This window comes from Moschus berezovskii, chromosome 28 (assembly GCF_049115385.1).
Source record: "Moschus berezovskii isolate FMDL1 chromosome 28, NW_MosBer_1.0, whole genome shotgun sequence".
Lineage (NCBI taxonomy): Eukaryota > Metazoa > Chordata > Mammalia > Artiodactyla > Moschidae > Moschus > Moschus berezovskii.
Genome location: NC_142487.1, coordinates 6,207,380 through 6,221,717, shown reverse-complemented (window position 1 = coordinate 6,221,717; position 14,338 = coordinate 6,207,380). Strand labels below are relative to the sequence as shown.

General features: G+C 40.8%; 1 protein-coding gene across 3 annotated transcripts; it reads right to left on the bottom strand.

Moving 5' to 3' along the window:
- Positions 1 to 26: 26 nt before the first annotated feature.
- LOC129549761 (myosin regulatory light polypeptide 9) lies at positions 27 to 14,120 on the bottom strand. 3 transcript variants are annotated; one of them, XM_055417151.2, is made up of 5 exons: positions 9,189 to 9,332; positions 8,249 to 8,447; positions 7,606 to 7,767; positions 4,799 to 5,016; positions 27 to 3,132 (listed from the first exon to the last, which is right to left on the bottom strand). In XM_055417151.2, exons 1-4 carry the CDS (start codon positions 9,189 to 9,191, stop codon positions 4,844 to 4,846), a joined length of 537 nt encoding a protein of 178 aa, XP_055273126.1. In that variant the 5' UTR covers positions 9,192 to 9,332; the 3' UTR covers positions 27 to 3,132; positions 4,799 to 4,843. The 3 variants fall into 3 exon arrangements, with proteins under 3 accessions (XP_055273126.1, XP_055273127.1, XP_055273125.1); XM_055417152.2 differs by lacking the exons at positions 27 to 3,132; positions 9,189 to 9,332 and adding an exon at positions 13,965 to 14,120 and having other exon boundaries at positions 4,507 to 5,016; XM_055417150.2 differs by lacking the exon at positions 27 to 3,132 and having other exon boundaries at positions 4,507 to 5,016; positions 9,189 to 9,331.
- Positions 14,121 to 14,338: the final 218 nt, after the last annotated feature.

Sequence of the window (14,338 nt, the reverse complement as noted above, 5' to 3'; positions counted from 1 at the left end):
TCCGGTGTACGCCCTGACCAGGACAGTTTCTCCTTTCAACCACGGGAAAACTTTATTCAAGTTATTTGCTTTCCTTTGATTTACTACAGTACAAACTTAAAATACACACACAAGCGCGCACACGCATTATACCATGCTCTTGGTCAAAACAAAGGACACCACCAAAACACGTTACTCCAGTTTTGTTCTAGCGTTCATATTCCCTCAACCTTGGAATATGAAAGTCACTCAGCCGCATCCGACTCTGTGACTCCATAGGCCGTAGCCCGCCAGGATCCTCTGTCCATGGGATTTCCCAGGCAAGAATACTGGAGTGGGTAGCCGTTCCCTTCTCCAGGGGATCTTCCCGACCCAGGAATTGAACCGGAGTCTTCTGCATTGCAGGCGGATTCTTTACAGTTGAGCTACCAGGGAAGCTCTTGGAATATTATAGATGGATAAAAATATTTCTGGATAATGGGAGATAGCAACCCTTTGTGGAGCAATGTGTTGCCTCAACATGTGCTGGATGCTAGGGAGAACAATCCAGTCTTTTATATTCTAGGAAAGTGATAAGAAATCTAGGAATCTTTGATTAGAAATTCCTAGGTCATAGGAACCTTGTGTTCAGCACTCTATACCAGCTGTTCTTAAAACAGAAGCACCAGTAAGAAAAACCCGTGGGCTTCCTAAAAAAGTCCTACCCCACCTCTCCCCGCAGGTTCAGGTAAAGGGTAGGGCAAGAATCTGCATTCCTAGTAATCACCCAGCATCCTCCCCGCAGCGCTGCCCCCAGGTCCTTAATTGAATGCGTTTTCTCTAGAGTCTGAAACCAACTGCTGAGAAATCATATCTGGTTCTAAAATATTTACCCTTTCCCTCAGCTGCAGTCTCCCCTTTGGCCCAATAATTAAATTCTTTCCCACTCATCATAACATTTTGGCTTCTGAGGTCTTTGTCACAGAGCTCTTCTAGTGTGTGCTGTTAACCATCAATAAGTCCTCACCCTGGCCACCTTAAGTAAGATCATAACTGAGATACCTGACTGTACTGTCTTTGATCTCCATATTTGTTACTAGAACTGTGCTTTCCAACACAGTGGTCACTAACCACATGTGGCTATTTAAATGTAAATTAAAAATTCAGTTATTTGAGACACATTTTAAGTGCTCAATAGTCACATGTGACCTAGTGTCCTTATTGGACAGGACAGAGAGCATTTCCATCATCACAGAAATTTCTGGCTAGCACTATTAAAAGTAGAATAAGTATCCAGTCCTTGGGAAACGGTTAATTATGGCATACTCTTATTAAAGATAATTGTTTATTGTGGTGATTAAAAAGAATGGTTTATAATATACTTAAAAATGGTTGGGTATGACAATTTAAGATAAACTAAAAAACAAGTTGTCTATTTACTACAAACAATGTAGATAAATATGGAGGAGAAGTTATGATGCCTGCTATTTAAGCAGTAACACAGAAACCTAGAATAAAAAGATACAGGGACTTGGGAAAACTGGCTGTTGAAGGATGAGCTCCAGCAATACTTTTCAGGTCAGCAAAGATAAAAACCAGGGTTGGAGGGAAATCAAGAACTCGTACACTTAAAGAGGACCTAGAAAGATAACAAACAATTCTGACATACTGGACCTACCTGGAAATCTAAAGTAAACTGTTTAAGGACCTACTCTATACCACACATTTTTATGTATATTCTCATTAAATAATAATAACAACTCTTTAATAAAATTCTAGTTTGAGATAATTTACTATCAAACCCCTGTAGACCTTTTTACTAACCTCAGTCTTTCAATCTCCAACTATGATTAACTCCTGTTACCTACCCTTTACTGTTTTCAGAGTATCCATTTTTATTTTTCTAAGAATAATCCTACAACATGTGATCTAGGTTCTCTGTTAGACATCACTCCTTTGGTTTCATTTGCTTTTTCTCTTAAGAAATGCCCTATGGTCCTGCCTTCCCTATCAGCCTCTCTCACTGCCAAACAGCCCCTGCTGGTAAACAGAATACCTACTGGATGCTAGACCATTTAGCTTTAGTGTGTTTCTATTTTTACTACAAACATAGAGGGTATTGTCCCTATTAAACAGGTGAGGAAACTGACACTTATGGTGACCTGCCCAAGGACACGAAGCTCATCAAATAACAGACTGGCAGAATTGTTATTGGCAGAATTCACTCAGCCAAGTCTGACTCTAAAACCCATACTGCTCCTAATCACAAAAATGCTGCTTTATATATTCATAGATTATGTTCCTATTATGAACCAAGACCATTACTTCCATTTTACAAATGAACAGAGGTTGAGGGGGTCAAATAACTTTCTTAAGGTTATATAGCCATGATGGAGCAACGAACAAGGTTAAAATGCAGCTGGATTGAACCCCAAACCTAGACACTGTCCCTGTCTCTTGCTACATTGAATTCTGCACTCAAAACTCTACCTAACAGCTCTAGCAGAAGTGACTGACTTACCAAATCTAGTGGCCTCCTTTAAACTCTCCCGTATTCGATTTTTCTGTGGTTTAACACTACTGACTAACCTCCTCACTCTTCCAACGATTCACCTGGTTTCCATCACACTGTGTTTGTGGCTTTATCTACTGTCCAAGCCTTTTTTCAACATCTATCTGATCCTCCTTACAACTTGCCAGCACACCCTGTAGTCTAGTCATATCTCCTGTGGTTCTTTCTCTCTTCATACCTTGTAAAAAAAGTTGCCTTTCCTTTTTGTAATTTGCTTTCACTTGTCTCGTATAGCCAGGCCTATTCCTGTTTCTTCCAGCAGCACTCATAAACTGCTGCTCTCATCCAGGTACAGAGGCTCTTCGATCAAGCAAAATCAGGGCCCTGGAGTCGGAATGACCCTGTCATCATAACCAAGTGGGTAAGGAGGCTGCCCCCATTAGGCTGGTTTCATCAGAAGTTTTGCAGTAGGTTTGCTTCAAGTATGGCTTTTCATCATGGAGGCTGGTTTTTCTATCAAACGCACTCACTGTTGGAGTACAGGCTTCAGCGTTTTACTGGCAATCATCTTAATTATGCAAAGCCCACTTTCCAGGTAGAGAATGCTGTTACTAAATGAGGAGACACTTCATTCAGGGGTGGCTGGTTCTCTGAGCAGTTATCTGAAATGGAAATGGAAACACTGCAAGAGATCATTTCAGTAGAAGAGGCTACTCCCCCCCCCCCCCCAGTATGGGAACACTGTTATTTGTTCTTCACCGGAAATTTGTTAACAAAAGAGAAGTGATTTTTTTTTTTCAGTTGAAATGTAAATTTAGTTCAACAAACAAAATTTCAGCATCATGGCTACAGCCTGAAGAAAGTACTTTGATTATTTAAACCACTGGATGGAACTCAGGAACACACTAAAGGCAAAAGTTAAGGCAGGTGCTAAGAGCCTAATCTTAAAAGGTGCAAGAGCAGTCTCATCACTGGTCCTTCCACTCCTGTTCTATAAAGCTGGCCTCATGAGGTTAAAGAATCCAGCTCACCTATTCTGTTCAGTGTGAAGGTCTAATGCCCTGAAGGCATTCAGTAATTGCCTGTTCACTGAGGTAATAGTTTTGTCCAAGGACAGTCTTCTTATTAGTAGTATAAAATGTAAAATTATGAGTTAACAGTCCATTATTCACCTTCATAGGCTAATTGTCCATCCACTCTTCCCACCTAACTTCCCCCCAGTGTTTCAAGTTTTTCAACTCATGAATCCTCGAGTCAGATTTTTGAAGCCCAAAGTAAATGAAACTGTCTACCATTTCCTGATTAACTCTGAAAACAGTCCTGCATTCCTGCAAACAGCAGAAGTTATTTTTAGGATTAAAATGATCTCACTTTCCCAGGCATGTAGCTTCAGCTGTTCTGACTGTGGGCAGGTCAGGAATGTCAAAGATTTGTCCATGAACTCATGTGAATCTCTGCATAAACATGATGTTTCAACAGGGACCGAGTGTTAAAAAGAAACTACATACAGGAAAAAAAAAAAAACAAAAACCTCTATTTCCAACACTTTGAAATACAATACAGAAAAATCAGCCTTTTTGATAAAAGCATTCCGTAGAACCTTTGGGGGCTAAAACAGTTTTAAAAATTAGGACAAATTAAAATTGCACTCAGTGGCCTGGTCTAGTTTTAAATGACATGAAGGAATGTACAAAAAGCTTAGAACAGATTTGGAGGGATGCTGGCAGGTTCAATATTGAACTTTTGGATTTAAAGCTATCATATATATATATATATATATATATGCAAATTCTATAGGACGCTATTTTAAACTGCAAAGTGCAGAAAACTCCATAAAAGCAGTTAAAAATTGGATTTTTTTTTTAAAAGGCGGGAAGACTGAATAGAGGAAATAGAACTGTTAGGAGACCCTGAAGGAGTAAGGGGGAAGTATAACAACCGTATCATTTTCTAGAATTTGCCTTACTACCCTTCTTTAGATGATGCACCAAGACCAATAAAAGTCAATTTTGGTAAATAAAAAAGTTTTAAACAAGTAAGTTTTTATCATAAAGTTTAATTATGGTTCAGAAAAACTTGAGTGAATAACCTTCTCTGAAAAAATATATTGACTCTGTAGACTGCAGTTACTGGGGGCGGGGAGGGTAGACAGCAGCTGGTAAGTTAAATTACCCTATTTTCTATTCTTAAAATGACAAGAAGTCCCACATCCAGTCTGATTATAGAGATGCATGTGCCCCAAATGGCTGAGAATAAATACAACAAGAAAGGCAGAAGCTGTAAAGCTAAGGGCATGCAACAGGCTCTAAGAGAAAGTCTCAGAAATACCCAGAGTGGCAACAAGGAACGTTTGGCTGGAGTCTGAAGTTCTTTTTAGTCGTCTTTGTCTTTCGCTCCATGCTTAAGGATGCGCGTGAACTCGATGTAATTGAAATTCCCCTTCTTGTCAATAGGTGCTTCTCTGTACAGCTCGTCCACTTCCTCATCTGTAAACCGGTCTCCCATTGTGGTCAGCAGTTCTCTCAGGTAATCCTCCTGAATGGTGCCTGAAGAATAAAGAAATGGAGATCAGAAGAGACACTCCTCTGAGAATTAATTACAAGAAGCATCTACACTTGACTAAGCACAGGGTTTATGTTAAGGACTATAAGCATGCAAATGTATGAAATATAGTCTTGACACGACTAAGCCAGCCTCAGCACAGCTGCCTAGAAAATGCTCCATTGCTTAGTGACATTAACGTTCTCTGCTCTACTGACCTCACCCGACAACAAGCTCTCAATAACAACAGCTAATCCTGTGCCTAACCAGAAAGCATGAAGTATGATGCTTCCTCAACATACCGTGTATGATCACATTTCTTCTACAAGCAAATACACTAAAATCATCATTGTTCTTATTTAGGCACTAAGTCGTGTCCAAACCTTTTGCGACCCCATGGACTGTAGCCCTCCCTCTGTCCATGGGATTTCCCAGGCAGGAATACTGGCGTGGATTGCCATTTCCTTCTCCAGGGAATCTTCCAGACTGAGAGATCAAACCCACGACTCCTGCTTGGCAGGTGCATTCTTTACCACTCAACCACCTGGGAAGCCCTAAAATCATCATAAACATCGGTAAAATGCTTCAGTGGCAAGAATACTGAAGTTGTGAAGTCCAGTTTTAACAAGGTATGTTACTTCAGGCACTTCACTTTACCTTTTTAAAATACACAAAATGAGATTTAAAAAATTTTAAAAACAAATCTAATTTTAGATTCAGTAACAAATATGGTTAGGCTCAGTGCAAAACCACTGAGTAGAGAGTTCTATGTCACAGACACTGGGATAGGCACTGGAGCGTAACAGTGAGCTGAGAGGAACGTTCTCTACTTCGGACCTGTGCAAGCAGAGGGCTCACGAAGCCTGAGCGCACATAAGAATCATCCAAGAAGCTCAAAACCACCCCAGAGGCCAGCCCTGACACTGATATTTCAACAGTAATCTCCATGAGCAATCATGATCAAGACTCACTCCTGCAGTAACCCAAAGGTATTAAATGACAATTCAAGCACAGAGATTTTTGAAATTCAGTTTCTATTTTACAACAACTTCTTTGTGTGTGTGTGAAATTAAGCTAAAACATTGATATATTTCCTATAACATACGTTTAAAGTGTCAGGTCAGTTCACAAAAGAAACTCTAAATTTATGGATTGCTAACTCAACCCTAGATTAAAAAAATGTTCTCCAAATCTTAGACTTTTAGATTGTAGAAATAAATCCTCCTTTTTAGCGAAGTCATTCAGCCGTCATATAAGCTAATCGACTGTGATAGGAGCTGGGAGGGGTTACAGAGAGGGGAACATAATGCTATTGCAGATGCACAGCCCTTATCCAGAGAGCCGAGAGAGACTGTGATGATCGGAAACAAGCACACAGCTAAAGCATAAGTTCAGGCAGAATATGTGCCAGCAGAGACATACATAAACTACGATGGAGGTGGAAAGAAACGAGAGCTTCTCAAGTTTTCCCAGAGCCCAGGAGAAAACAGTATGAAAACACAGCTAAGGCTCGATTAAGAGTGACCATTGAGATGACTCTGAAGAACAGATAAGACACTTTAATGGTTTTATTCCCTTCCACTAAAAAAAGTAACACATGTTCACTGTAGTCTCTTCTGCCTGCCCTTCCCCTACTGGTTCCAGAAATAACTGTTCAGAGTTTTTGATTTCAAGTGGAAGGAGGTGATCTGAGGAGGAAGGCAGAGGCAGAAATGGCGGAGGTAAGTCCTGGCAACAATGCATGGAGAGTGGAACAAGGTTGTGAAGATGATGCAAGAGTCAAGAGAATGGTCTACTTGAATAGGCCATATGAGGCCCTATCGTGGGACGCCTTCAAAGTGAGAGTGGAGAGACTGTGCGTCCATCCCCACACACTACACTTGGACTGTTTAAACTAGTCCAAATACTGTGTAACCAAAGGGTGTGCCTTCCTTCTTAAAAATCTTGCCATGTGAGTTACCCCCTTATTTTTTTTCTCTTATATACATTTCTGCCAAAAGAGCTTTCATGTAGCTAGCCTTTCGGGTTTCTTTGAGAGTCCACTCTATCTTTCCCTCATTTAATCTTCACAACAACCACATGAGGCAGGAAATATTATGGTCCATCTTACTGATAAGAGCCTTAGAGAAGTTGCCTGAAATCAGACAGCTATTATGCAGAAGAGGATTATGAAACCAGGGCACCTGATTCCAGATACCAATCTCAGAGCAGAGAGGTACCTCATAAACCAACACAGGACCGTACTGAAACCACCACCTATAGCAATCTATTTTTTTCCCCAAGATTGCTCCTGTAAACGATATTCATTTGACACACTTACTGAGTGCCTAACCCCTGTGGTATTATTCTAGTAAAAGAATAATAGAATTTTCCTAAAGAAGTACCACATTCACCTATTAAATTGTAAATTAAATATTTAAGGGCAGAGGCAGTGAAGTGAGTGCCTAACATGCCATAGGTGAAACCTGTCCCCCAAAACAGGTCTGGTATAAACCTGACGGTGTTACATGTCATCATGTTTCAAGTTATTATATATTTTATCTGCTGTAACCAAACAATAATCAGTTGGTAATTAAAGGTTACCTCAGACTTACCAGTTGCTTCTTCATCAAAGCAAGCAAAAGCATTTCTGATGACATCTTCTGGATCTGTGCCATTTAACTTTTCACCAAACATCGTGAGAAACATGGTAAAATTTATGGGACCTGGAGCCTCATTCATCATGGCATCCAGATACTCATCAGTTGGATTTTTTCCTAAACAAAAACAGAGTTTCATAATTTTAATCACATCACAAAATGCATCATGGTAAAACATTCTGACAGGACAGATGATCATTTATACAGTTTTGCTATTTGTGTCCGAGACAGTAAAACTATTTGGAAAAAAGTCTTCTCAATGAAAAAGATCTGTATTAAGAGTCTGGAGACTGTGTGAATTCCCCTGGGATGTCAAAAAGAATAACACTGCTTTCATAATCACGACCAGAGTTTGCAGCACAAGCATGCATGCACACACAAACAAACGCATCTGGTCTCCAGCCTGATTCTGAGACTTGGCCAGAAATCTGCAGGTGGTCCAAGGACCTTATTTTGGGAAACTATGCTCCAGATTTTGAATCTTAGTGAACTGTAACATCATTAGACTGGCTTGACAAAACTTTTAAGACTTGAGAAGTAAATAGAAAAGGTTGTTCTAGAAATTGTTTGACTTATTAATATTAAAACTGATCATTACCCAGGGAAGCAAGCATGTCATGCAAGTCTTCCTTGTCGATGAACCCATCCCTGTTCTGGTCGATCATGTTGAAGGCCTCCTTGAACTCCTGAATCTGGGACTGGTCAAACATGGCGAACACGTTGGACGTCGCGCGCTGGGGGCGCTTCTTGGTGGTCTTGGTCTTGGCTCTTTTGCTCGACATGGTGGCAGTTAAATCCTAACAAAGAGGGGAAATACAAGAAATAGCAGAAACTAAATCGAACCAACCTTCCAGAGATACTTGAGCCACTGAGAGATGGGTTTAAAAACCATTTCACAGGAAAGTATCACTTGGCAAAAATCTGTCAACCAACTGATACCATTACTCAGAGTATCAATCTACAAAGAGAAAAACCAGACTCGTCTTTTGAATTCACTCATCCTTAGTAGTAAACAGTCCGTCACTAATTTCAAGTTCTAACTTACCACCAACATTAATTCAAAGCTCAGAGCATTATCAGTAAGATTTCCAGTCCCCAGTACTACTGGACAGCTGATTAAGGACTGATAATAACTCGATCCATCAGCGTAATAACAATATAGAAAACAAGAAACAAAAGACATCAGGACGCTGGAGAAAAAGTGCCAGTTCTATACCTCAGTGTTATGCGGTACTGACGAACATTAAGTCATCTTCTAAGCCAAATCATCTGAAGTGACTAAGGCCTCTAAACAAAAAATCAGAGCACAATACAAAATTTTTAAAGGAATTTAGTTTTTAAGAAGTTTTGGAAAGCATTTTAAGAGATATGGAAACTACCTTTGCTCTCTAATAATCTAAATTTCTCCCCGTAAAACTTAAGTTGAAAATAAAAATAACGTCTAATAATTCTCTTTCAACACTAAATCTTTAAGACTATAAGCAATTTGTTAGAAGTTAAAAATCCCACAGTCATCAGACAATAAAACTTTACCATACCATCCTTCAGAGCTGAGGTGGCGAGAGCAGTCAGCAAAACCTCTAACCCACAAGACGAAGACACTGTAATCAGTTATATTCTCTCAAGCAGGTCTAAAATAGGCACTACTGATTTCACACTCTGACCAGGACAACAGTTTTAAAGCTTACGTTCTGAAAACAACATTTAGCTATGATGTAGCAAAACACTATGCCCTTGCTCTAAAAATAAGTCTGCGGATGGCAAAGAATGAACTACCTAAATGTCAGTACTGCCAAGGGAACTTAGGACACAATGCTTCATATGAGTTTTAAAACTTATTTCTTACATTCTTTCCTTGATTACACCACACCAGGCAGACTACATTCAATCACGGAAATAATTAGAAAAGCTCTGACTATGCCTGATTTTTTTTTTTTTTTAAGCTTACTCTGTTCTCAGGTTTTTAGAAGGAAATTCCACAAAGGAGAGTCACAAATTCCAATTCATCAAATATAGCGCTCCTGCCATGCACTGGAATGTGCGGCTGGTAAGCTATACCCTACTTGACATAGAAGTTAGGATATATGCTCCTCCCTGGTTTCCAAGTTTCCTTTACTCTTTTGTGATATTTTCATTTTATAACACCTCTGGATGCAGTAAATCCCTTTATTATTTAAACTACAGAGAGCTGTAATTCCCCCCTTTAATATAAATGTAGTTTAAAAACAAGTAGTTATAGCATATATTTCTTCCTCTCCTAAATGGACTCCAGGATTTGGGTTAGTGGTTGAGACGCAATGAGTGGCACATATTTACCAGTCCACATCTCTTTAGTATTTTAGGTATGCCCCTGTCTTTGCAAAACAAAACAGTCTGTTTTGTTTGACAACATTGTATTACCCTAACTATGCACAAATATCAGTTGTTTTAAGAACAAAGAAACATATGAAAAAGACAGGTCAAATGGTTAATAACAAGTGATTTTTTAAACCTACAAGACCTCATAATACTCAATTTAGTATCGTTTCTCTAGGTACCTTTTTAAAATTACTTAGGTTGGATTATAAAGTAACACACACACTCTCATTCTAGAATTTTGATACATTTCCTATTTAGTCTTTTAATCATGCATTTAGTTAAAATCAGTCATTTTAATTATGCATTCTTTAAATATGTAAATACATTATAAGATTTTTTTTTAAAGTTATAAAGGTATTTTTGGGGTCAGCACTGACAATGCCCTCAGAGTTTTTCTTTAGCTCATTTGATCCTTAATCATCAACCATTAATATGATCAGCAGAATTATGTTCATGTGCATCAGACATCATGAATGACGATTATTAAGAATTAAATGTTAAGGTAGGTGTGCTCTCTTTGAGGAACTTAAAATATAGTTGGGGAGGCAACTGTGAAGAAATGAGATGATTGGTTCAACTTATGAAATGAGTTACATAGTTTTCATTCCAAAAGTATGACTCTCAAGTTAAAACAATGTGTTATAAAAATGAAAAATAACTCAAAGGTGGTACATGATTATCAAACACTATGACTTCAGAAAAGTTCTTTGTTTCTGAAAGTTTTTTGTGGGTGGGTGGGGGGAAGGGTAGGGGAAAGAACTTGAAAAACCCTAAAAGCTACAAGACACCCTTAGAATTAAGAAATTAAATGCCAGTCTTAATGCTAACAAATTAGGGTAGTTAATGCTATCAAAATTTGGTAGTATAACACTGGGCAAGTTACTACACATACTTTTACTTTTTCAAGGAGGTTGGACTCTGATCTGTGAGTTTATCTCTCACCAGAAATCTGGATCCTTTCAGTGACAGGGAGTTCAGCTTTGCTGTCAAGTTATTTCAAAATAAGGAAAGGCTGTTTCTTTTCTTCCCCTTACCAAACTGAAAGTATAGGTAGAATCAACTCTGGTGGTAATGTGTGTGAGTCGCTCAGTTGTGTCCCACTCTTTGAGACCCCATGGACTGTAGCCCTCCAGGCTCCTCTGTCAATGGAATTCTCCAGCAAGAATATTGGAGTGGGTAGCCATTCCCTTCTCCAGGCAATCTTCCCAACCCAGGGATGGAATCTGGATCTCCAGTATTGCTGGCAGGTTATCACTTGAGCCACGTAACTCGAGTGGAGAGGGAGAAATGAGAAACAGTGCTATGACCCCAAGGGGCCGATCACTTTAGATACTGCCCCCGTCCTCCTTGCTATGATTCAGGCATGCTGGCTCCTTTTACTTTCCCCAAACAAGTCTGCCTGTAACTCTCTTCAGACAACAAGCCCTCAGTAAATGCACAACTCTTATAGGCTAGGGGAAAATAAAAATGAAAATATTTTATACATCAATTTAAGTATTATTTATGTACAATGGGAGGATTGCTATGCAGGCACCCACGGTTTCCAAGTTATGTCTTCACTCATCATCAGCTCAGTCTAGAATTTACTTTTGAGGCATTTAATGAAAGATCTTTGGTGTGAAGGGCTCTGTGTTGTATGGAACTTGAGAACCCTGAGACTTACAAGAGTAAACGTCTATGAAATTCACAAGGATTTCAGATGCATGAGAAAAAATGAATGAAAACAGTTCAAGGGTTGTTAAGGAGAATGAGTTTTTCAGACTGGAAGGAGTATAACCTTGTCTTAATCAGGGAAGGGGAGTGCTGGTGGTAATGAATTTCTGGATTTATCCTTCTAGCTGGATCAAATAAGAGAATCATTCAGGGTTATGACAAAAGGACGGAAAAAAATTTGTCAGGAAGAAGTTAGACTAGATTAAGTGATGGGAGAAATGAAAAATAAAAATCCATGAAGAGGCTTTCCCCACACAACAAGGGCAACAAGATTTTTCAAAATTTCTAGATACTCTGGTTTCATTTATAAAATGGGATTAACCCATATCAGTATTGGCTTCCCCAGTGGTTCAGCAGTAAAGAATCTGCCTGCAATGCAGGAGACAGAGGAGATGTGGGATCAGTCCCTGGGTCGGGAAGATCCCCTGGAGGAGGAAATGGCAAATCACTTCAGTATTCTTGCCTGGAGAATTCCATTCTGAAGAGCCTGCACGCACGCACGCGCACACACACACACACACACACACACAAATATTACTTTGAATTCCATTCTGAAGAGCCTGCACGCACGCACGCGCACACACACACACACACACACACAAATATTACTTTGCGCTTGCTAAGTTGCATCCCATTCTTTGTGACCCTATGGACTGTAGCCTGCCAGGCTCTTCTGTCCACGGGATCTTCCAGGCAAGAATACTGGAGTGGGCTGCCCCGCCCTCCTCCAGGGGATCTTCCTGACCCAGGGATCGAACCCGCGTCTATTATGTCTTCTGCAATGGGTTCTTTACCACTAGAGCCACCTGGTAAGCCCATAATACTCTAGTTAGAATTCTGCTGCTGCTAAGTCACTTCAGTCGTGTCCGACTCTGTGTGACCCCATAGACGGAAGCCCACCAGGCTCCCCCTTCCCTGGGATTCTCCAGGCAAGAACACTGGAGTGGGTTGCCATTTCCTTCTCCAAGTTAGAATTCTAGAGTCCAGCAATTATAGTGGTAATAAGTGTAAACTAATCTGAAGACTTTCTACAGAACACTCAAATTGGTAGTATTCTGGAAATATATGTTCTTTAATGAAAAACTCCCATCTTAGGAATCACTTCCTAATATGATGATACATAACATCTACTTTCCAAATCCAGACCAAATCTATTGTCTCATTCAATCAATGTATTGTTCTTTTTTACAAGCTAAGTTTATGTACTTTTTGGTGCTAACCAGTTTTTGAAAAGTACGTTTTCAGGCTGGTGTTTCCGTTCCAACTTAGCCAAGTTTTCAACTCCTAAGCAAACTTCCGGTTGAAGGTAGGATTAGTCCTCTAAGACAGCCACACCCAAAATGTTCTCAGAACTTAACAAAGGCAATTCGTTGTCGAGGTTCACTAGCCAGTAAAGCCTCACTTTTTAAAGATTTTCTGGCTAGGTTTCCATCAAAAGCCTTCCAGAACAATGACACAAATAGTAGTAATTTTAAGAATCACTCATTTTCTCCACCTTTAGATGTACAACCTTCTGCACTTAAAATCTCAATTGAACGCTTATTTCTGTTTCAAAGTTCTGTAAAGAAATGATACAGTCAAAGTTCTGTAAAGAAATGATAAATCAATTCAGCTACTTTGAAAGCAAACACTTTGAGAAACGGACTTAACTCGGAGGCTCCATCCCCTCCGAGTTTTGGGGAGTTTTTCTGAAGCCTCAAACTAAACCCCAAACTCCTGTTTGTCCAACTATCACTTAAAAAAAATCAAAACACTCCAATTACAAAAGTGGACACTAAGCTGAAGTTGCTAATTTGAGGTGGTTATTCCCACTAAACGTAGCCACATAGCTGCAATAACAGCTGCAGCGGGCGGGCGTCCGGGGACCGCACCAGGCTACAGTTTTCGCGCAAACTCTCTGGAATCGGGCAAGTTTACGTTAGAAATTAAACTTAGTCCCAGCGTCAGCTCCGCGGGGCTCGGGTTTCGCAGGCCGGCTGCCGCCCAAACTCGCGGCGCCAGGAGGCTAAACCACAGTTCCCGAGCTCCAAGTTTGGGCAAAAGAGCGAAGCTGGCGTCCGGGCCGCTTCCGGCCGCGGCCTTCGACGCCGGAGCGGCCAGTGGGCTCGAAACCCAGGAACCCGCACGCCCACCTGCCCAGGTGCGCCCCCGGCGGGGCTGCCGACCACCCCGCCAACCCCAGCCGCCCCGTGGGGATGCACCTCGGGACGGGCCTCCCGCGGCCGACCGCGAGCATTACTCACCCGAACTCAGCCGTGAGAATTCGAGAGCTTCAAGAACCTCCTCGCTGTCCCGGCTGCCGCTACCGACTCCCTTCCACTCCCAGAGACGCTACAAGCACACACTTCCGGCCTTCGCTTAGCAGACCGGAAGGAAGGGAGTCACCATTCTCGGCTAACTGTGAACCTGGCAGGGCGACGGGGCCGGGGGGTTGCCGGTGTGCTCAGAGGGCGCAATTTTGACAGAGTGCACGGGAAGGACGTGTCAAGTGGGCAGCTTAGAACATAATAAATAGGTAATGATTCTCCAGGTCTGATAACTGAGTTTCCGTCTTTTTCACACCTCTTCTTACAATGTAAACTGTTTCACCTCCCCCTTCCTGTTTGCAAATGGTTGA

What these genes read in the sequence shown, in the direction of transcription:
- LOC129549761 (XM_055417151.2), bottom strand. An exon ending in TGACATGCTTGCTTCCCTGG is followed by an intron (nt 7,768 to 8,248) that starts GTAATGATCAGT and finishes GTTTTTGTTTAG; the next exon opens with GAAAAAATCCAACTGATGAG. An exon ending in CTTTGATGAAGAAGCAACTG is followed by an intron (nt 5,017 to 7,605) that starts GTAAGTCTGAGG and finishes TTTATTCTTCAG; the next exon opens with GCACCATTCAGGAGGATTAC.